This window comes from Malaclemys terrapin, chromosome 7 (genome assembly GCF_027887155.1).
Source record: "Malaclemys terrapin pileata isolate rMalTer1 chromosome 7, rMalTer1.hap1, whole genome shotgun sequence".
Classification (NCBI taxonomy): Eukaryota; Metazoa; Chordata; order Testudines; family Emydidae; genus Malaclemys; species Malaclemys terrapin.
In genome coordinates this window covers 62,709,842-62,729,867 of record NC_071511.1, presented here as the reverse complement: position 1 = coordinate 62,729,867, position 20,026 = coordinate 62,709,842, and the positions used below count along the sequence as shown (strand labels likewise).

Here is a 20,026-nt window from a genome sequence, read left to right as displayed (position 1 = left end):
GGCGGGACATGCGGTGCTGCAGGATGGGGAGAGCTGCTCTAACATCAGACGCAGAATGGGGTGTGGACAGATAGAAAGGAAGGTCTGTGAAGCACCAAGAACCTATGTGAGATAGTCCCAGGGGTCCAACAGTGCATGGCAGTGGCACAGAGTACGTTCATGTCTGCTGTGTGTGCTCACAGACACATGGGGTGTCTGGGCGAAGCCCTGTCAGGAACAATACTTAGCATCTTTCACCCACACACCTCCCAGCACTTTACAACACAATCAGTGCTCCGATGTTACAGCTGGGGGATCTGAGGCACAGTCGCTCCTGTACAGTCAGAGGACACCCAGGGGATCGTGGCCACACCAGCACCTCTGTGTGATGCCGTGCCCTTTCCATGGCCTGAACCTACCCCATGACCATTGCACTTTGCAGAGCAGTTTTTGGCACCGTAAATCAGGAGGTCCTGGCAGCGCCCGGCATAGCAGACCTGGAATGAGAAGGTATAATGCTTTTAGCACCGTTTATACGGCATCACCCATCCTGCACTCACAGCCACACATCAGCCTCAGCACAGACAGCAACTCAGCAGCTGTGTTACCTCCTTGCTGCTGACCTTTCCCCCCTCTCCAGCAGGTCCCATGGCAAACCCATCCTTCCCCAGCACCCGCAAAGCAAAGCACACATCACCAGCCCAGCGAACAAGAATAGCGGCAGCGGGCGCAGGGTGCTCACCATTTCCTCCCCACACTTGGTGCCCGTTGGCACCAGCACAAGATTTGCCACCATGTCACTTTCTTCCTTGACAGTGATAGCTACTTTGCAGGTCACCCTTCCGAGAGATAGGGAGTAGACGCCACCCCCTCCAATGGGGTTCCTGTTCCCACTCAGGCAATGCAGCGTGCCACACTTAACGTCCCTGCAGGAAAAGTAAACGGCAGGAGTGAGCGTGCTTGGGTCTCATCTCACCTTAGCTTTGGCATGGCCCCAAAGCCTCACACCCCACAGCCTGTGCCAATGTGGGACAGCTCCTCTGCCTTTACCTGGAGGGTGGGCTCAGTGCTAGCAAAACATCCTGGCTCAGCAGCCCTTGCAGATTTCTGGGCCCAGCATAGCGCCCCCACCCACCTAGGGGCCTCAGCTCTGACCTGCAGGAAACCATCTCTAGGGGGAGAGGGGAGCTCAGTGTGACCAGTTGTGAGGGCAGGGGTGTGAGCAGGCCCAGCTCAGCAGTTTTTGGACAGACATCACCAATTCCTGTTGCATACACCACCAAAGAGCCGCCTAACAGTTCAGGTCAGCACTGATGCATCGCACTGGGGCTGGCCTCGTAGTAGTGAAGGGCTCCTCCCTCCCTCTCTTCTTCTGGACCCCACACACTTGGCCAGGCTCCATGGCCGGATGCTGGGAGCCAGTAGGGCAGCTCCAAGCTGTGCAGCTTGCACTACACTGCCAGGATCCTAGCAGGAATTACTGTAAAATGTCCATGTCAGAGACCAGCAGGGGCCCAGAGTAACATCGCTGCCTGAAGCCTGAGCTCTGTGGGAATATCAAAGTAATCTGCCTCCACTGACCCCTGAAACTGACTAACCTTCTCCTCCCAAAAAAAGAGCACAGAGTTGCAGAGAATGGATTCTTCAAAGAAATCTGAAGCTTTACATAGATACCTCGCTAAGAAGGGTGTTTCCAGCTTGCAGCATGGAGAGACATCTCAGATTCCAAGTGAATACTTGGCAGCCAAGCCAGGGCTGGGAAAAAACAAATGGCCACCAAACTGGACATTCTGGAGATGATCTCTTGAGTTTGAGGCCATGAGAGAGGACCAAGAGTCTAGCAGTAAAGAAGGAAGTTACTGATTTGGAAGAGAAAGTCACTGTGCTAGAGACTGGCCTCAGAGAGACAGAGCTGTATGGCACGGATGGAGCAGAGAGAGAGAGAGAGAGAAAGATGCAGCTTAAACTTCATGATTTAGAAAACAGAGGGAGACGGAACACAAGAATTAAGGGACTGCCTGAAAACACTGAAGGAGGAAATCCAATCTGGCATGTAAAAACAGTGATTGAGGAATTGTTAAATCTGAGCTCTCTGAGAGACGTGCCAGTGGAGAGAGCACATAGAGTGCTGCTCCTCCCCTCCGCCCCTCCAGCTAGGCCTTCCAATACACCCAGAGACCTAACTGTGAAATGTCATGGTTATCATCAGAAAAATTTAATTAACAAAAAAGCCAGAGAGCATTCAGAACTCATACTCAAAGGCTACATGCTGCAATTTTCCACAATCTCTCTGCCCTAACTTAAAAAAAGAGGAGTTGGGGAAAATTACATCAGGACTCAGAAGGGCAGAAATCCACGACAACTGGGGACTCCCACTCATACTCTCTTTCACCTTGCTTTGTCTACACTACAGACCTTACAGCGGCAGAGTGCTGCACACAGGCAGCAACATGAAGTGGGAGGACAAGGAAGAAGAGAAGAATGGCTAGTCCTACAAGAAGAGGAGAAGAGTCAATGGAGATAGCTAGAGTTTGGAGCTTCAGGAGGATACAGGATGACTCGCAGAAGCCTCTGCTACAGGCAGTAGTGTAGCTAGGGGGGAAGCGGCTGCTCCCCCATTGAGCCCAAGTGGCCCCTTGTCAATTTCTTGGTGCCTTTTTACTCACCCAGGGGAGTGATAAAAAAAAAAAAAGGCACCACCCACTGTGGCGCTTTTAGTTTACTCACCCGGCGGCGCTCCGGGTCTTCGGCAGCACTTCGGCGGCAGGACCTTCACTCGCTGCGGGTCTTGGGCGGCATTTCAGCGGCGGGACCTTTAGTGCCACCGAAGACATCCGGAGCGAGTGAAGGGCCCGCCGCCAAATACCCGGAGCGCTGCCGGGTGAGTAAAAGCGCCGCAGCGGATGGTGCCTTTTTTTTTTTATTGCTCCCCCTGTTCCCTCCACCTGGCTACGCCTCTGTCCACAGGACCAGTTCACAGTGACTCTGCCCCCTCTCCACAGAGATCCTCTCCCCAATGGGACCAGTTCACAATGACTCCACCTTCACCCCACAGAGATCCCCTCCCCCTCAGGACTGGCTCACAGTGACAATGCCTCCTCCCAGTGGAGATTCCCTATCGCTCCGGACCAGCTCTCAATGACTCCAGTCCCACGCACAGACTCACACACGCTTGGCACTGGGTGCTTCAGTTCCTTACTTTGGGCTGCAGGGCCTTTTCCCATTCTCTGTCAGGCAATGTAGGTCCTTCTGGCGGCCATTGTGCTCAAAGCAGATATCAGGGGCCACCTGGGCCTCTGCAGGGACACAGAGAAGAGCTGACACTGGAGTTTCACAAAGGCAAGCTAACCTGAGCCTGTGTGAGCAGCAACACACCTCATGGGGTGACACCTCTCCCCACCTTTCCCCCCACACCAGGCATGTCGAAAACTTCCTCCACCACCCTCTTCCTTTGGCAGGTGACTCTGGGGCTCCCCAGTTCCCTCCACTCCACTGGGTACCTCCTAACCCACATCACCCTTCTGTTAAGAACTAGTGATAAAATAATGCCCGTCCCTAGTGCCTTCCGTCCAAGATCTCAAAGCTCTTTATAAACATTAAGGCCAATGCTTTCAGAAGCAGCCATAGAATCCGGGAACCTCCAATCTCAGATGCCTGACTTAAGGTACTTTGAAGCCCCCAAACTTAGTGGCCAGGGTGGTTGATTTAGCATCACCAATCCCTCCTGTCCTGCACACAGGGAAGTGGGGAAACTGAGTCACAGAGAGGCCAAGGCCAAACTAGTCAGGCCTGGGCCCATCTGTAGCTTCCTAAATTAGTGGCCTAAAGTTCAGAGTGCAAGCCACTGCCCTCAACTTTGTTGGGTTACAGCAACTAGCCTGCCAAGTACCATGCACACTACTGGGATGAGTGGATGAATGTCCCATGAGAGCATTGAAGGAGACCTGGGCCCCCAGTCTATGTGCTGCAGCCTCAGCAATGGATGCACACAGAACTGCACTGGCATGAGCTTGCCTTGTGAGCATGGAGCTGAAGGAGCGCATGCAAAGAGCCATGTTACCTGCGCCCCAGAGCGTACGGCAGTGCTCGCTGTGCAAGGGGCACACCCCGTTATAACAGTAGCCATTCCCATACTGGCACGGCACACCATTCTCTTGGAAGACGTCCTCCGGGCACTCCGCTGAGAGGCCAGTGCAGTGCTCGGGCAGATCACAGCTGTTCTTACTGGCACGACACAACACACCAGCAGCCTTCACCTTAGCAAACACAAACACAGTCCCCAAGGAACGGGGGGGGAGGGAGGACAGAAGGTGTCAGTGAGTGCCCATCAGTCAGGTTGCACCCTAGCCTTCCGCATTCCCTGGCTGGCTTGCTGATCTGGCAGAGTGAAAAGGGCTTATCCTGGTCCCACTGAAGTCAAGGCCAGTTGGAGCTCTGGTATAGACTTCAGTGTAGGGTCTGACCCATAGTCAGGAAACTACCTGGGGTTGGAACATGACTTTGGGGAGTTGTGCTAAGCCCTACCCTGCAGTCTTCAACATCAGGTGGTCATGGGTGAATACTGCTGGCACCAGAAAAGTGAAAACACATCCTTAGCATGTGAGCTGGGCCTGGAGACATTCAACCACTTGTAATGTGACCCTTCCTCAGTGACTCACACCCAACCTGTTCGCCTTAACAATTTGTACAATGTTATCTGGAAGCAACTGCGTTCAACTACCTTTTCTTAACCACAGAGTCACAGCTGTTAATGCCAGACAGGACCATTATGATCATCTAGTGTGACTTCCTGAATAATAGGAATGGCCACCAGTGATTCCTGTTTCAGAACCATATCTTGTGGTTCAGCTAGAGGATGTCTCGTACTAAGACATTCTGTACTGATTTTAAAGACTACAAATGATGGAGCATCTACCATGTTCCTACGTCAGCTGTTCCAATGGTTAATTACCCTCCCTGTTAAAAAACTGAGCTTTATGTCTAGTCTGAATTTGTCTTTAGCTTCAGCTTCCAGTCACTGGATCTCATTCTGCCTTTGTCTGCTAAACTAAAGCTCCCTCTGCAAAAGTCTTCTCCCCATGTAGTTACTAATAGACTGTGATCAAGTCACTTCTTAACCTTTTCTTGGGTAAATTAAATAAATTGAGCTTCCTAAGTCCTTCCCTGGCTGGCAGGTTTTCCAGAATTCAAATCATTGTTGCGGCTCTTTTCTGAACCCCTTTCAATTTTTCAATACCCTTTCTGAAGTGTGGACATCAGAACTGGACGCAGGATACATTCATGCCATATGCAGAGAGAACACCATCTCCTTGCCACTGCTCAATATTCCCCTGCTTATACAGCCAATGATCACATTCGCCCCCTTAGGGTATGTCTACACAGTAGGTGTGATTTCCAGCCCAGGCAGACATATGCATGCTAGCTCTGCTCAAGCTAGTGCGCTAAAAACAGAATTGTGGCTCCGGCAGCACAGGTGGTGGCTCAGGCTAGAAGCCAGAGTATGTACCCCTGGGGTCAGACAGGATTGTACCCCGGTGGCTAGCCAGAGCTGCTGCCTGGTCACACAGCTATTTTTAGCACGTGAGCTCATCTATCCACTTGGGCTGGGAATTATACCTCCCAGCTCCTGTGCAGACATACCCCTAGGTACAGCATCACACTGACAGCTCATGTTCAGCTGGTTCCTATCATGACTCTAAGTCCCCTTTTTAGCCCTTGCTTTCCAAAAAGCAGCCCCCCAGGCTGTAAGTGTAGCCTACATTCAGTCAGTCAGTCAGTCAGTCAGTCAGTCAGTCAGTCAGTCAGTCAGTCAGTTTTTAATCCATTTAATTAGGGCTACAATGCTATTGACTGGCAGCCTTTGGGACCCCTGGGACAAAGACCTTGACTCAGAGAGCTGTATGGTTGCTTTGGTGTAGCCAGGGGTTATCTGAGAAGCCAGACATGTTTGTTCACATCTGTGAGCATCCCAGTGGCTTCATAGCTTTCTACCCGATAACCTGGCAGTAGCATGTGCGTGTCGGGCTTACTTAAACTCTTCCCTTGAGGAGAAATATGCGGACCATAAAGCCAGGAAATATCACATTCATGCACCCATGTGCTGGGCACTTTAGCAGGGCTGGGGAATTGGCCTCGTTTCATTTCTTTGGGCCCTTTTCCCCAGTTGTCAATCAGCCAGACTCCCCCAAGGCAGCTCTTAGCAGACATCGTCTGGAGACTGATTTTACCTTACACTGTTGGCAGCATTCTCCCTGAGCACATTCTGCTCCGTCACTTAGTCGGCAGGTGGTGGCGTTGCAGCAGGGATCCCTGCATTCCTAACAACAAACACAATACACGTGGGTTGGGGAGCGGATACACTGGGGATGGGAGCAATGAGTCACCTGGAGAACCTCCTAAAATCAGCAACCCTTTGAACATCACCAAGGGGGGCTCCTGCAAAAGGGCTGTGTACGTCTCCTGTTGTGTGGCACCACCGGGGGATGTAGGCAGAAATGGCACTATTTTCTCCTGTGAGTACACTGTGAAGTTACATGTATGGCACATTCCTACCCACACAGGAATCTGTTACTAGCTTCTGACTACGGACATAGTTATTATAATCATCGTTAGCTCTTCTATAGCATGCTTTATCTGTGGGTCCCAAAGCACTATACAATGAAGGGGAAGTATTGTTATCCCCATGTTACAGAAAAGATGTCAGAATAGCAGGCCAGCACCCTCCCAGGAAGACACAACCAGTAACAGGGCGGGAGCAGCTGGGAATAGATAAACAGCAGGATAACATCCTTCTGTGAGCACCAGGAGAACAAAACGTCTGCCTACTGATCCTTGGATGACTCTGTGCTGCTATATCTCTCTGGCTGACTTTCAGGTCAGGGATGAGAAAGACTGTGCTTTGCAGACTGGCTGCCCTGGAGTGATTTGCTTAATTGACTAGTTCAAAAATCTAAATCCAAACCTGGACACAAGATTACAAACTAAACACCATGGGAAGGTGTGAAACGCCACTTCTTCTATACTGCTTGCTAGAGAGGGCAGGGCTCCGGCAGCATAGAGGGTATATTGCCAAACCCTCTGCCTACTGGACGGAAAGGGTGCATTAAGAAGGATGTGAGTCACAGGAGAGAGATTTCAGAGTGGTACTGTGTTAGTCTGTATCAGCAGAAAGAACAAGGAGTACCTGTGGCAGCTTAGAGACTAACAAATTTGTTAGTCTCTAAGCTGCCACAGGTACTCCTCGTTCTTTTTACAGGAGAGAGAGAGAGAGAAGACAGGCGTAGCCTGGAGAGGTTTCTGCAGTCACTGCTCCTTGACCAAATTCCTGGCATTAATCAGAAAGATACCAAAGATCTGCAGAAGATTTGGGCAGCTGCTGAAAATAGGCAGCTAAGGAGGAAGTGCTAGAGGGAACTTCTCCTTTATCTACCAGAGTGTGCAGCAAGGGTTCTTACCACGGAGCCTCTGCACTGGTGGGAATGGACAGAATACAGTCATTCTGAATAGTTGTTTTTGTTAACATGGGAAAAAATGTACAGGAGGGCTTGGCCTGAGACTGGCTGGAGACAACTCTAAGCGTTAATGCTGCAACTCCGGACAATGATCTGTGACTGACTGTGCTAAAATTCACGAACCTTGGGGCATTTCTGCACATTTTATAAATATCCAGCACCCACCCAAATGCACATGAATAGCAAATAATAAGAGCCCACATACAACAGCAACCAAAACTTGACACTTCTACTTGTGAAGAGATTAAGGAACCAGTTTATTGGACCAATTCTAGTTCCATACAGAAAGCAGATCTGTGCTTTAAAGGGGACCCGCAAAGGAAAAGAAAGTGGATATGTACCCTTCATGGCTTCCTGGGGCTGGAACTCACATTTTCTGTACCAAATTAACGATATGCAGTTAAATCCGTGCAATGCCTTGTAAGTTATACTAGTGTGAAATGCCTTATACCAGTATCGCTTTTTCTTGGTTATGGAAATAAACGATTCTGCTGTAATGGTGTAATGAGGCAGAGTGGCCTCATTTCGAGACAGAGGGGGGTTAACTCACCCTGCTGGGCTCAGCTAACTGTGCACCATCCCCTTCGCAGGAAGTGCAGGGGTGAAACAGGCAGTATAAGAGTAGGGTCCTGCAGCTCTGCTGGAGCCAGACCAGGGAAAGAGCCAGAAGTCCTTCCCCGGGAGCTGAACCGCCAGCGGAGCCCATGATAGGCTGTGGTGGGCGACAACTCTCTGGAGCCAGTTTGGAGAGGAGGCAAACCACTGTTCCGGGAGACTGAGAAACCCGAAGAGGGAGTGGAGAGCGAGCTGCTCGGCATGGAGCTGGGAACCAGCTCCTAGCAGCTGCGGCACTGCCCCACCAGACACCGGTAGGAAGAAGCCCAGGGAAATGAGACATGGGTCCTGTTGTGTCACCAGGAGGCGAGGCAGTGACCCCATGTTTCCCGGCCAACCCCGCAACAGGACCACCCGTTGCTTCTAGGGCCCTGGACTGGGACCTGGTGGAGCAGGGTGGACCTGGGTCCTGCTAACGCCAGCCCTGCACTCGGGGCTGGTTGAGCGCTAGCCCTTAGGCCAGGAGGCCTGAGTTATAGACTGTTTGCCTGCTCAGTCCTCATCCAGGAGGTCTGGCCTATTACTTGCTCTGTTGCCCAGCCGCCAGCCGGTATACATGACAGACCAACCCAGCGTGAGCGCTGATTCCCTGATGCCCTTGAAGGGGGCGCCCTGGTCCTGAGATGCAGTAAGCATAGAAATGGGAATAAGTGAGACTGCTACATGCACCTTCATACCACCTGTGATGGGGTGTTCACCCCACACCTGAGCGGAAGGGGTAAATGGAGGCCAGATGTCCCTCTCTCCCTCTCCAGTCATTTGAGGGTGAGGGATTTTCATGCCAAAATAAAACCCAACAAAATGCTGGCCCTAACCCAGCACTGGCAGATCCTTCCTTGCCTGGCCTCTGCCTGTGTGTCCGAACCCTTCCTCTACTCTCTGTCATCTGCTCTGGTCAGACTGTGAGCTGTTTGGGACAGGGACTGTCCCTCACTAGGTGTATGCACTGTGCCTGGCACAGTGAGACTCTGATCTTGGTTGAGGCCTTCAGGCACTTCTGTAATATACATAGTAAGAATCATATGCTCCATGTCACCCAGAAAGTCCTCAAACACAACTAGGGAAGCCAGATTTGCCATGTGTGAAGCTGAAACAAGCAGAAGAAACCACTGTTTATTTAAAAAACAAACAAACAAACAAAAAAACCACAGCTTCTCTGGCCCTCTGTATCCAGCACAAAGAAGCAAAAACCACAAACCCAAGATGCAAAACATCTTTCACAAGTCACTTTTAAGCAGAAATATGTGCAACACCGAGTGAAGAACACAGGAAGGAAGCATTATTCATCAGGCAACTACAGCAGCAGGGCTCTGGTCAGCTCATATGCAGCGACAGGGCATATGGGTTCCAAATCAAATCCACAGTTCTGCTGCCATGCTTCCCTTCCCTTATTTAAAATCTCCCAGTGGGAGTCAACATACCTTGGATGTCCCACAATCACACTGCTCCCCTCGCTCTACAAACTGGTTTCCACAGACAGGCACCCCATACAGCTCATCAGCCTTGGGGATATTCAGTAAGCAGCTAGTCCGGGGATCACTTAGAAACTTCTGTAGGTCACTTATACTGCAGCTGCTGAAGTACTTTGGGTAAATCATGCTGGAGGGAAAGAAAAACAGGCATTATGGCAAACTGCACTTTCGGGGTAAAAGCTCCATTTTTACCAGCACTACCTGAACAACACCATCCACCCCTTCACATCTAAAACATCTGTGAGTCTAACCTTCCAAAAAACAAACTGAAGAAGAAAATGTCTACGAGGACTCAATCTGCTCTCACTAAAGTTCATAAGAGTGCTACCATTGATTTCAATGAAAGTGAGTACCTTAACTATTGGGGCACTAGCCTGATGTGTTCAATCCGAGCTCAATATGTACACTGGACAGTAATGCCCGATGCCCATGGCCATTCTCTTTGTGTTCTCCTTACCCAACACTAGCTGCCATAACGCATCCTCCATCGGTCTTTGGGGCCAAGCAGCTGCAGCCATCAACGTCTTCATCATGAGACATTCCCAGGTTGTGTCCCATCTCATGAGCCACAGTTGAGGCAGCTCCTATAGGATTCAAACTGTGGTCCTATGCAACAACAAGAAGGGTGCAGGCTAGTGGATACCAAATGCTTCAATCCTATCTTTCTTAGGGTTTCTACCATGCCCATCACCATAGTTTCTTGCCTGGTTCAATGTCAAGATAAATGTAGGCTGCTAGGTAAGAGATTGAAGGCCAGGGCCAGTTAGACAGGCAGAACTGCAGGGTCTCAATGCATGGATGAGATGGTGGTGTAGGGAGGAGGGATTTAGGTTTATTAGGAACTGGGGCGCCTTTTGGGAAAGGAAGAGACTATACAGGATGGGTGGGCTCCACCTAAACCAAAACGGAACCAGATTGCTGGCAGGTAAAATTAAAAAGGTCATAGAGGCGTTTGTAAACTAAAGCCAAGGGGAAAACTAACAAGTGTGGAGGAGCACACAGTTCAGATAGATCCTCCCCTAAGAGATGTCTCTATTAAAAGGAAATCTCTATATCCTAGTAAAGAGGAAAGGACAGAAGTTTATAAAGTACAGATAGGAGCTGAAGAGAAACGTCAAATGAAAAAAAGTCCCATTCAATTACATCACATGAAGGCAGACAACTAAATATTGACAAATTTTATAAGTGTTTCTATACAAATGCTAGAAGTCTAAATACTAGAATGAGTGAACTTGAGTGCCTGGTATTAAATGAGGATATTGATACAACAGCATCACATAAACTTGGTGGACTGATGATAATCAATGGGACATGATAATACCAGGGTATAAAATATACAGGAATTACAGAGAAGGTCATGCTCATGGGGAAGAGGCACTCTATGTAACAGAAAGTATAGAGTCAAATATAATAAATATCTTAAATGAATCAAACTGTACCATAGACACTCTATGGATAGAAATTCCATGTTTGAATAATAAGACTATAGCAGTAGGAATATACTATCGACCACCTGACCAGGTGGATGACGGTGATTTTGAAATGCTCAGTGAGATCAGAGAGGCTACAAAATAGAAAACTCAATAATAAAGGAGGATTTGAACTATCCGCATACTGATTGGGGTACATGTCACCTCAGGACGGAAAACAAATAAAATTTCTAGACACCATTAATGTAGGTGAATAGCTAGTAGCTAGTCCTTGAACCCACAAGGGGAGAGGCAATTCTTGATTTAGTCCTAAGTGGCGCACAGGGTCTGGTCCAAGAGATGAATATAGGTGAACTGCTCAGTCATAGCGACCATAATGTAATTAAATTTAACATCCTTGTGGGAGAGGAATACCAAAGAAGCCCCCACCACAGAAGCATTTAACTTCAGAAAGGGGAACTACACAAAAATGAGGAAGCTAGTTAAATGGAAATTAAAAGGAACAGTCACAAGAGTGAAATATCTGCAAACTGCATGGAATTTTTTTTTAAAACACCATAATAGAGGCACAAATTAAATGTGTACCACAAAAAAAAAATATTGTAAGAGGACCAAAAAATGGCACTATGGCTAAACAGAGTAAAAGAGGCAGTTAAAGTTAAAAAGGCATCTTTTAAAAATCAGAAGTCAAATCCTACTAAGAAAAATTGAAAGGAACATAAACAAGTCAAGTATAAAAGTATAATTAGACAGGCTAAAAAAGAATCTGAAAAGCATCTAGCAAAAGACACAAAAACTAACAGCAAAAATTTTTTTAAGTACATCAGAAGCTGGAAGCCTGCCAAAAAATCAGTGGGGTCACTAGACAATCAAGGTGCTGAAGGAGCACTCAAGAAAGACAAGGCCATTGTGGAGAAGCTAAATGAGTTCTTTGCATCAGTCCTCAATGCAGAGGATGTGAGGGAGATTTCCACACTTGAACCATTCTTCTTAGGTGATAAATCTGAGGAACTGTCACTGATTGAGGTGTTAGTAGAGAAGGTTTTGGAACAAACCGATAATTAAACAGTAATAAGTCCCCATAACCAGGTGGGATTCATCCAAGAGTTCTGAAGGAACTCAAATATGAAATTGTAGAACTACTAACTGTGGTATGCAGCCTATCGCTTAAATCAGGTTCTGTACCAGATGACTGGAAGATAGCTAATGTGATGCTAACTTTTTTAAAATGCTCCAGAAGCGAACTTGGCAATTACAGGCGGGTAAGCCTAACTTCAGTACCAGGAAAACTGGTTGAAACTATAGTACACAACAGATTTATCAGACACATAGATGAACACAATTTGTTGGGGAAGAGTCAACGTGACTTTTATAAAAGGAAATCATGCCTCACCAATGTACTAGAATTCTTTAAAGGGATCAACCAATATTTGGACAAGGCTGATCCAGTGGATATAGTGTACTTGGACTTTCAGAAAGCCCTTAACAAGATTCCTCAACAAAGGCTCCTAAGAAAAGTAAGCAGTCATGGGATAAGAGGGAAGGTTCTCTCATTGATGAGTAACTAGTTAAAAGACAAGAAACAAGGGTGAGAATAAATGGTCAGTTTTCAAAATGGAGAGAGGTAATTAGTAGTGTCCCCCAGGGATCTGTATTGGGACCAGTGCTGTCCAACATATTCATAAATGGTCTGGAAAAAGAGGTAAACAGCAAGGTGGCACATTTCCACGTGATACAAAATTGATCGAGATACTGAAGTCCAAAGCAGACCGCAAAGAGTTCCAAAGGGATCTTACAAAACTGGGTGACTGAGCAACAAAATGGCAGATGAAATTCAGTGTTGATAAATGCAAAGTAATGTACATTGGAAAACATAATCCCAACGATACATAAAAAAGTATGGGGTGTAAAGCAGCTGTTACCACTCTAGTGAGAAATCTTGGAGTCATTGCGGATAGTTCTTTGAAAACAGCCGCTCAATGGGCAGCGACAGTCAAAAAAGCAAGCAGAATGTTATGAAACATTAGGAAAGGGGTAGATAATAAAACAGTAAATATCAAAATGCTACTATATAAATCCATGATATGACCATGTCTTGAATACTGCATGCAATTCTGGTTACCCCATCTCAAAAAAGATCTATTAGAAATGGTACAAAGAAGGGGAACAAAAATGATTGGTGGTATGGAACAGCTTCCACATGAGGAGAGATCAAAAAGACTGGGACCGTTCAGCTTAGAAAAGAGCTGACTTAGGGGGGCTATTATAGAGGTCTATAAAATCATGAATGATGTCAAGAAAATGAATAAGGTAGTTTTATTTACCCCTTCACATAGTACAAGAACCATGGTCACCTAATGATATTAATAGGCAGCAGGTTTCAAACAAACAGAAGGATGTACTTCTTCACACAACGCACAGTCAACCTGTGGAACTCGTTGCCATGGGATGATGTGAAAGCCAAAGTATAACTGGGTTAAAAAAAGAATTAGGTATATTCATAGAGGATAGGTCCAACAATAGCTATAAGCCAAGATGGTCCGTGATGCAACCTTATGCTCTGGGTGTCCCTAAGCATCTGACTGCCAGAAGATGGGACTAGATGACAGGGGATGGTTAACTCGGTAATTGCCCTGTTCTGTTCACTCCCTCTGAAGCATCTGGTAGCAGCCACTGTCAGAAGACAAGACACTGGGGTCCATGGACGACTGGTCTGACCCAGTCTGGCCATTCTTATGTTTCCTCTGAAATCAAGCTCCACAGCTTCCCTAATTGGCTAGAAAACCAGAAGTCAACTACTACAATTCCAGTAAATACAGAACACAACAGCGTGGGCCCAAATGGAGATTTAATAACAATTTAAGTTCCTGAGGGCTCACTTCTTGGGCTGAGAGGCTTGGGTGGGGATAGAGAATGGGTGAAGGGGAACATTCAAAGAGTCTGATTTTTTTTATATATAGATCAAGTCCCAGGCAGCTAAAAGGGAAAGGAGCAGAGGGAAGGTCTTGTGTCACTGTAGCAGCTTTGGGAGAGCAGCTGGGCTCTTTCCATGTGTTTGAAACATTTGTAAAAAGAGTTTGAACATTGTACATTCCACCCCAGAGAAAGCTCCAGGCTACTCAGGAGCCACTCACCTGCCATACATCTCCGTCCATGTCGATGGTGGGTACCAGCAGCACCCCCAGGGTCAAGTCTGGTCAAACCAATCGAAGCTGCTCACAGGCAGCTGATTGTGGCCCTAAGTGTTCAGGTCACAGATCACAATGGATTGTGCTATTTGGGCAGGATTTGGCCTTTCTGATCTCCCTGAGCCAGCACAGAGAGGCCTACAGCTGGATAGAGCTGGAGATAGCCCCTCCCTGGCTGCATGAGCATGTGTCACTCACAGCCAGAAAGGCAAAGCACAGAGAGTCTTCAGTTTGATGGGGAGATATGAAGATCATAGGGAGACATGAAGCCAACAGTAGAGATCAGCCAGAAGCAGAGGGTGATTTCTCTGCCACCAGGCCCTGGCGATCCCCCAGCTCTGGGATCTCACTTCTGTCCCTCTTCTATTGTTCAGAATGGAAACAGTTATAAAGGCCTACCTGATTTACTCCTCCTGAGTCCCTGGTGCACATTGCATATTTCTTGGCCAGCCCCACCGTCGTGCCTTGGAAGTCTATGCCTCTGCAGGAAGGCAAAACACTCATAAAAGGACAAACATCATCCACAATTAGTATTGTGGCCTCATGCAGCATTGCCACATCCATGGCCAGTGGCACAGCACACTAGTGTTGGTGCAGTGTCCCCCAGACACAGTGCACCACATCAACTACAGCCCTGTCTACATACCACCCCCCACATATCCCAGCTAGCCGAACTCCCCCTAGCCACCCCAGGTGTCCCCCTAGCCACCCCAGTGCCCTCCAGGCTCTCCCCAGCCACACTAGCAACCCCACAGCTACACCAGCAGCTCCCAGCAAACCAGGACCCCCACCAGCAGCATCTCCTTTTACACCAAAAATTTGCAAGAGATCTAAATCCTCCTGCTCTGAGGCATGACCAAGACTTAACTGATGGAGGTCAGGAAGGCATGTCACTTGTAGGCAGGTTATCCCAGAACTGGCCACTTCATGGTTCTTGCCCCGCCCTCTGAAGCAGCTAGCACCAGCCCTGTCAGATGCCTGCACTGCTCTCTCTGACCAGTCTTACCACGCTAGCACTACCACACAAAGTTCAGAGTGATAGAGTCAGAAGGGGCCACCAGATCACCCAGTCTGACTTTCTGGATCACAGGCCATCAATACCACCCAGTATCCACATGCTAAACCCAGCAACTGACATTAGAACACATCTGGGTATTCCTACTACATTAGGTACTGTAAGTACCTCAGCCCTGCGTTGGGCTCCCCTGGCGCCCCGTGCCCGCAGTCAGCAGCTTTGGCTCATGTTGCAAGCAGTGTAATGGCAGCACTTACGTGATCAGTTGGGCATTGTCATGCTTCTTCTTCTGTAACAGTTCAGTCTCTCGCCAGTGAAGAAAATTGTCCAGTGTCGTGTCTGGGTTTGGACTCACAGTGATCTTGTCTTTGTAACTCCAGACTTCCAGGCCTATCAAGGCCACACGGATATTGAGAGTCTGATAAAGCTGCAGCAGAAAGAGAGACTGTATTAGAGCTGGACTGCAGGAGACAGAATCCCTACACAAAGATGGCACTTGGCAGCACTCAGGATGGGGGCTTGGTACCTGAGCCTTGTGCCCCCTGGGAGAGGGACAAGTCATCGCTTTTACTCAGAATGCAATTTCGATCCCATAGACTCTAGCGCTACTTCCCCACAGGCCAGGCTCTGCCTGTGGATCCCTATCAAAGGGACCCGTCACATTTGAGAGCAGCTTTTAACACCCCGGTGGTTTTCACCATTCTTGTTTGGCCTGCAGCTCTGGGCCACAAGATTTGGCAATCCCGAAAGCAACGGGAAGGGCACTTGTGCTGCTCTGAGGAGAACTGAACCCTCCCAGACTAGTTTAGAGCTAGACAATGGCATGACATGCAGTACTAGCGGGCACCCAGCAGCAGCCCCACTAGGGCCTGAGCCTTAAGCCAGCCTTTGTGAAATCAGTGGGTTTTCATATATGCTTAAAGGTAATTACATCCTTATGGTCTCTCCTGGATCGAGGCTAGAGTGCTCAGGACCCTGGTGGATCAGGCCCTGAGTCTGTAAGTGCTGTTTCTCCCGTTCTGTACTCCGCCCAGCATGCTGCTTACACACCGCAAACAACTGTATCTCAAAAGTACCCTCCGCAAACACTACTATACAGAGAATGTGTTAATAAATTATCCATCTGGTTGGTTGCCTAGCAGGATTGAGATGGGCCCTGTACTTTGCACAGGAAGACATTCCAGTCAGCCCCAGTTTCTATTTTTATATAGGCTGAAAACTGGAGTAATGGTCTTTTGTCCCTTAAACAGGAAAGTGACCTCGTATTTTGACTCGTGTGTGTAACAAGAGTTCATTGTTGCAAGCAAACAATGGGACATGTTCTGCCAGCCTTACTACATGGGAGTTGGTGGGTACGGTCTTAGCAGTTCTGGGAGCTTTGCCTGAACAAGAATCGCAGGACGGGACCCCATTCTCACTGCAGCTTAGGGATACCTCATTGTTACCTTGTCTACGTGATTCACAATTTCCTTCATGCGATTCTGAATCGTCCGTAAGTCTTTGGATTTCTTGTACTAAGGGAAGAAACAGAGATTTCCAATTAAGCTGCTGTAATGAATCCTCAACCGTATGATTGTTCAGCCTGTGTGTGTGCCACGTGTAACACACTTTATTTATGCTCACAACAGCCATTCCTAGCAGGATATTAAAGGATCCTATAATGAACACTTCCAGTGTCTCTCTCTAGGGGGAATGCTATGTAAGCTAAGTTCTCAAATATTGTGATGTAAACAAACCCACAATGGGGGTCAGCGTAGATCCAAGCAGCTATGCCTAGATGGTGTATTGTTGTAGCAACATGGACCTGAGTGGAAGCCAGATGCATTTTGCTTTCACACACTCACAGAAGCCGACAAAAGAAATGCACAGATTGAAAAGGAGCGCCTGGCAAGTGTATGTGAGAACTTTTACAGCTACCTGTGTGGACTGGATTCATTTACACTGATAACAGATCATAAACCACTTATAACGCTCATCAATGGAAAAGATCAAGCACTTGGATCAAGACCACTGAGACACGAAAGTCTATTGCTAATGTTAATGCAATTTAACTCAATTGCTAAATATGTTCCTGGGAAAAATCTGGTAGTAGCAGACACTCTGTCACATATCCCAGCATCACCCTCAACTACCCTTTAGCCCAAAGATGATGTAAAGGTATAAGTGGATGCTGTAGACATATACAGACCAGTGCCGGAAAAGAGACTACACCAGCTTGAGCAACCTTGAGAGACATGCAACTTCAAGATCTAAATTACATTAGTATCTAAAGGACACTAAGGAAGTGACAAGAGACTACTTATACTGTGCGTGGACAACTAAGTGAGTCAAATGGACTCATGATTGTGACAGAATATACTCAGGTGTTCGCACTCTACATACTATTGTAATAATCTTAGTATAAAGTATGCCTTGTGAAGTATCATTTGAAAACTCATAATTTGCTGGTCATTATTGTCTTGGTAAAATATGTGTGGAAACATTGTATATGAAGTTATAAGAGTCCACTATATGGTGTTATTAACCCATGTTCCAAACAGGTCTGTCTGAAACAAAGGAATGGGTGCTCTGCTTACTTTGCATTTAAGCCATAAACAGAGTCATCAAGCAGGAAGGAAAACAAAAGAAGCTCAAACAGGTGAGAAAAAAGCAGCAGGGAACATTCTTCCACATAGACTTTTTGTCTCTTGGTACCAGCTAGAAATGTTTTTCAAGAAGGGGACAGAAACTATAAAAAGGAAGGACAAACACCTAAGGCACCCTTCTCTCTCTCTCTCTCTGCCCATTGATTCACTGCATCTGAAGAGACAAAAGAAGCAGCTGATGGACTAGGGGAGGAGTTCTGACCTAAGAAGTTTTGTCAGTAAGACTGCTGAAAACGTGTGGTGAGAAAACTTTGCTTTGAGTTTTACATAGTTTGTTAAGTTAGGCACCAGTTGCTTTTTATCTTTATTTTTCTTGTAACAATTTCTGACTTTTATGCCTCATTACTTGTACGCACTTCAAATATAATTAGGGTGACCAGATGTCCCGATTTTATAGGGACAGTCCCGATTTTGGGGTCTTTTTCTTATATAGGCTTCTATTATCCCCCATCCCCGTCCTGATTTTTCACACCTGCTGTCTGGTCACCCGAAATCGAACTCTTCGCAGTTAATCAACTTGTTTTATTGTTTCATCTAATGCAGTGTGTTTAAATCAAAGTGCCTGAATAACTACTGGAAATAATAAGTTGGCATATTATTCCTTTTAAAGAAATAACGTACGTAATATAAGAAATGGTTACTTACTGTAATTGTGGTTCTTCGAGATGTGATGCAGACGGGTATTCCAGGTAGGTGTGTACAAGCCCCATATGCCAGAGCTTGAGACTTTTGCCTAGCAGTACCCATAGAAGGGTGGCGCTCACGTCTTGTGTCTGTTGCTCCTTCCCTGGCTATATGAGGCATTGCCATCACAACCCCGCTCAGTTCCTTCACACCAAACGTCCAGGGAAAGACCTCAATGCAGAGGGGACGGAGGGTGGGTTGTGGAATACATGTCGGCATCACATCTCAAAGAACCACAGTTACAGTAAATAACTGTTTCTTCTTCTTTGAGCAGATGCAAACGTGTATTCCAAGTAGGTGAATCACAAGCAGTACTCCCTGTAGGAGGTGGGGCTTGGAATATATCAGAGTAAGTATCGCAGAATTGCTCTGACATTAGTGTGCTCAGGAAGATGCAGTGATCGCATAATGGTCTGTAAATGTGTATGGACGATCATGTGGCTGCTCTGCAAATGTCTAATATGAAAATGTCGTTAAGGAACACTACCAACACTGCCTGTGCTCTCGTCAAATGAGCTCATATCTGCTGAGGAGGCGTTGCTGATACTATCTCATACGTAGTCCTGATACAAAATGTTACCCATCTAGAGATGGCCTGTGCAGAGCCCACTTGTCCTTTCACACGGTCCGCATATGACAAGAACAGGCAAGGCGAAGTATAGAATGGTTCAGTTCTGTTCAGGTAAAAGGCTAGACACCATCTAATGTCTAACATATGGAGGCACTGCTCCTCCGGGAAGCAATGTGGATTAGGGAAGAACACAGGCAAATATACAGCCTGGTTTAAATGAAACTAGGAGACCACTTTGGATAAGAACTTCGGGTGTGGTCGGAGCATTACCTTGTCCCTGGAGAACTGCATGTAAAGGGGCTCCGCCATCAGGGCATTCAATTCATCCACCCTCCTGGCAGAGGTAATGGCTATCAAGACCGCAGTTTTCTGAGACAGGAGGGGCAGAGGACAGGATACAAAAGGCTCGAATGGAGACGTCCTCAGAGCTGCTAAAACCACAGGGGGACTGCGTCTCGGACTGGAGAAATCTTGTCACCATAAAATTGGAAAGAAATTATTTCCCTTGGATGCGGGGATAAAATGCTGATATTGCTTCCAAGTGCACTCTCAGGGAACTGAGTGCCAAGCCTGATTTCTAAAGGTGTGGCAGGTACTCTAAAATGTCCTGGATGGAAGGCCCCGCCAGATGGGTCCTGCAGACCGAGGACCACATAGAAAACCTCTTCCACTTCGTTAAGTAGGCCATCCTAGTGGAAGACTTCCTGCAGATAAGTAGGACCTGCTGGACAGCCTTTGAACAATGCTCTTCCTCCTCATTCAGCCATGCAGCAGCCACACCTTAAGGTGCAGGGAACTGATCGCCAGATGCAGGGTGAGGCCACGGCCCTGTGTGAGGAGGTCAGGGTGGAGAGGAAGCAGCATGGAGGCTGGACGGACAGAGCGAGGACGTCTAAGAACCAGCACCGTCTCGGCC

The 20,026-nt window shown here is 47.5% G+C and overlaps 1 protein-coding gene across 2 annotated transcripts in view; it reads right to left on the bottom strand.

Moving 5' to 3' along the window:
* Nucleotides 1–20,026, bottom strand: part of ADAM8 (ADAM metallopeptidase domain 8) — a 93,480-nt gene that overhangs the window by 17,250 nt on the left and 56,204 nt on the right. For both annotated transcript variants that reach the window (XM_054034251.1, XM_054034252.1), the window contains exons 8-17: nucleotides 16,656–16,724; nucleotides 15,468–15,637; nucleotides 14,595–14,676; nucleotides 10,035–10,183; nucleotides 9,527–9,704; nucleotides 6,207–6,296; nucleotides 4,040–4,235; nucleotides 3,179–3,275; nucleotides 722–905; nucleotides 399–476 (exon numbers count right to left, since the gene is read on the bottom strand). In XM_054034251.1, coding sequence (XP_053890226.1) covers nucleotides 399–476; nucleotides 722–905; nucleotides 3,179–3,275; nucleotides 4,040–4,235; nucleotides 6,207–6,296; nucleotides 9,527–9,704; nucleotides 10,035–10,183; nucleotides 14,595–14,676; nucleotides 15,468–15,637; nucleotides 16,656–16,724 — 1,293 coding nt within the window. The remainder of the gene's footprint in view (nucleotides 1–398; nucleotides 477–721; nucleotides 906–3,178; nucleotides 3,276–4,039; nucleotides 4,236–6,206; nucleotides 6,297–9,526; nucleotides 9,705–10,034; nucleotides 10,184–14,594; nucleotides 14,677–15,467; nucleotides 15,638–16,655; nucleotides 16,725–20,026) is intronic.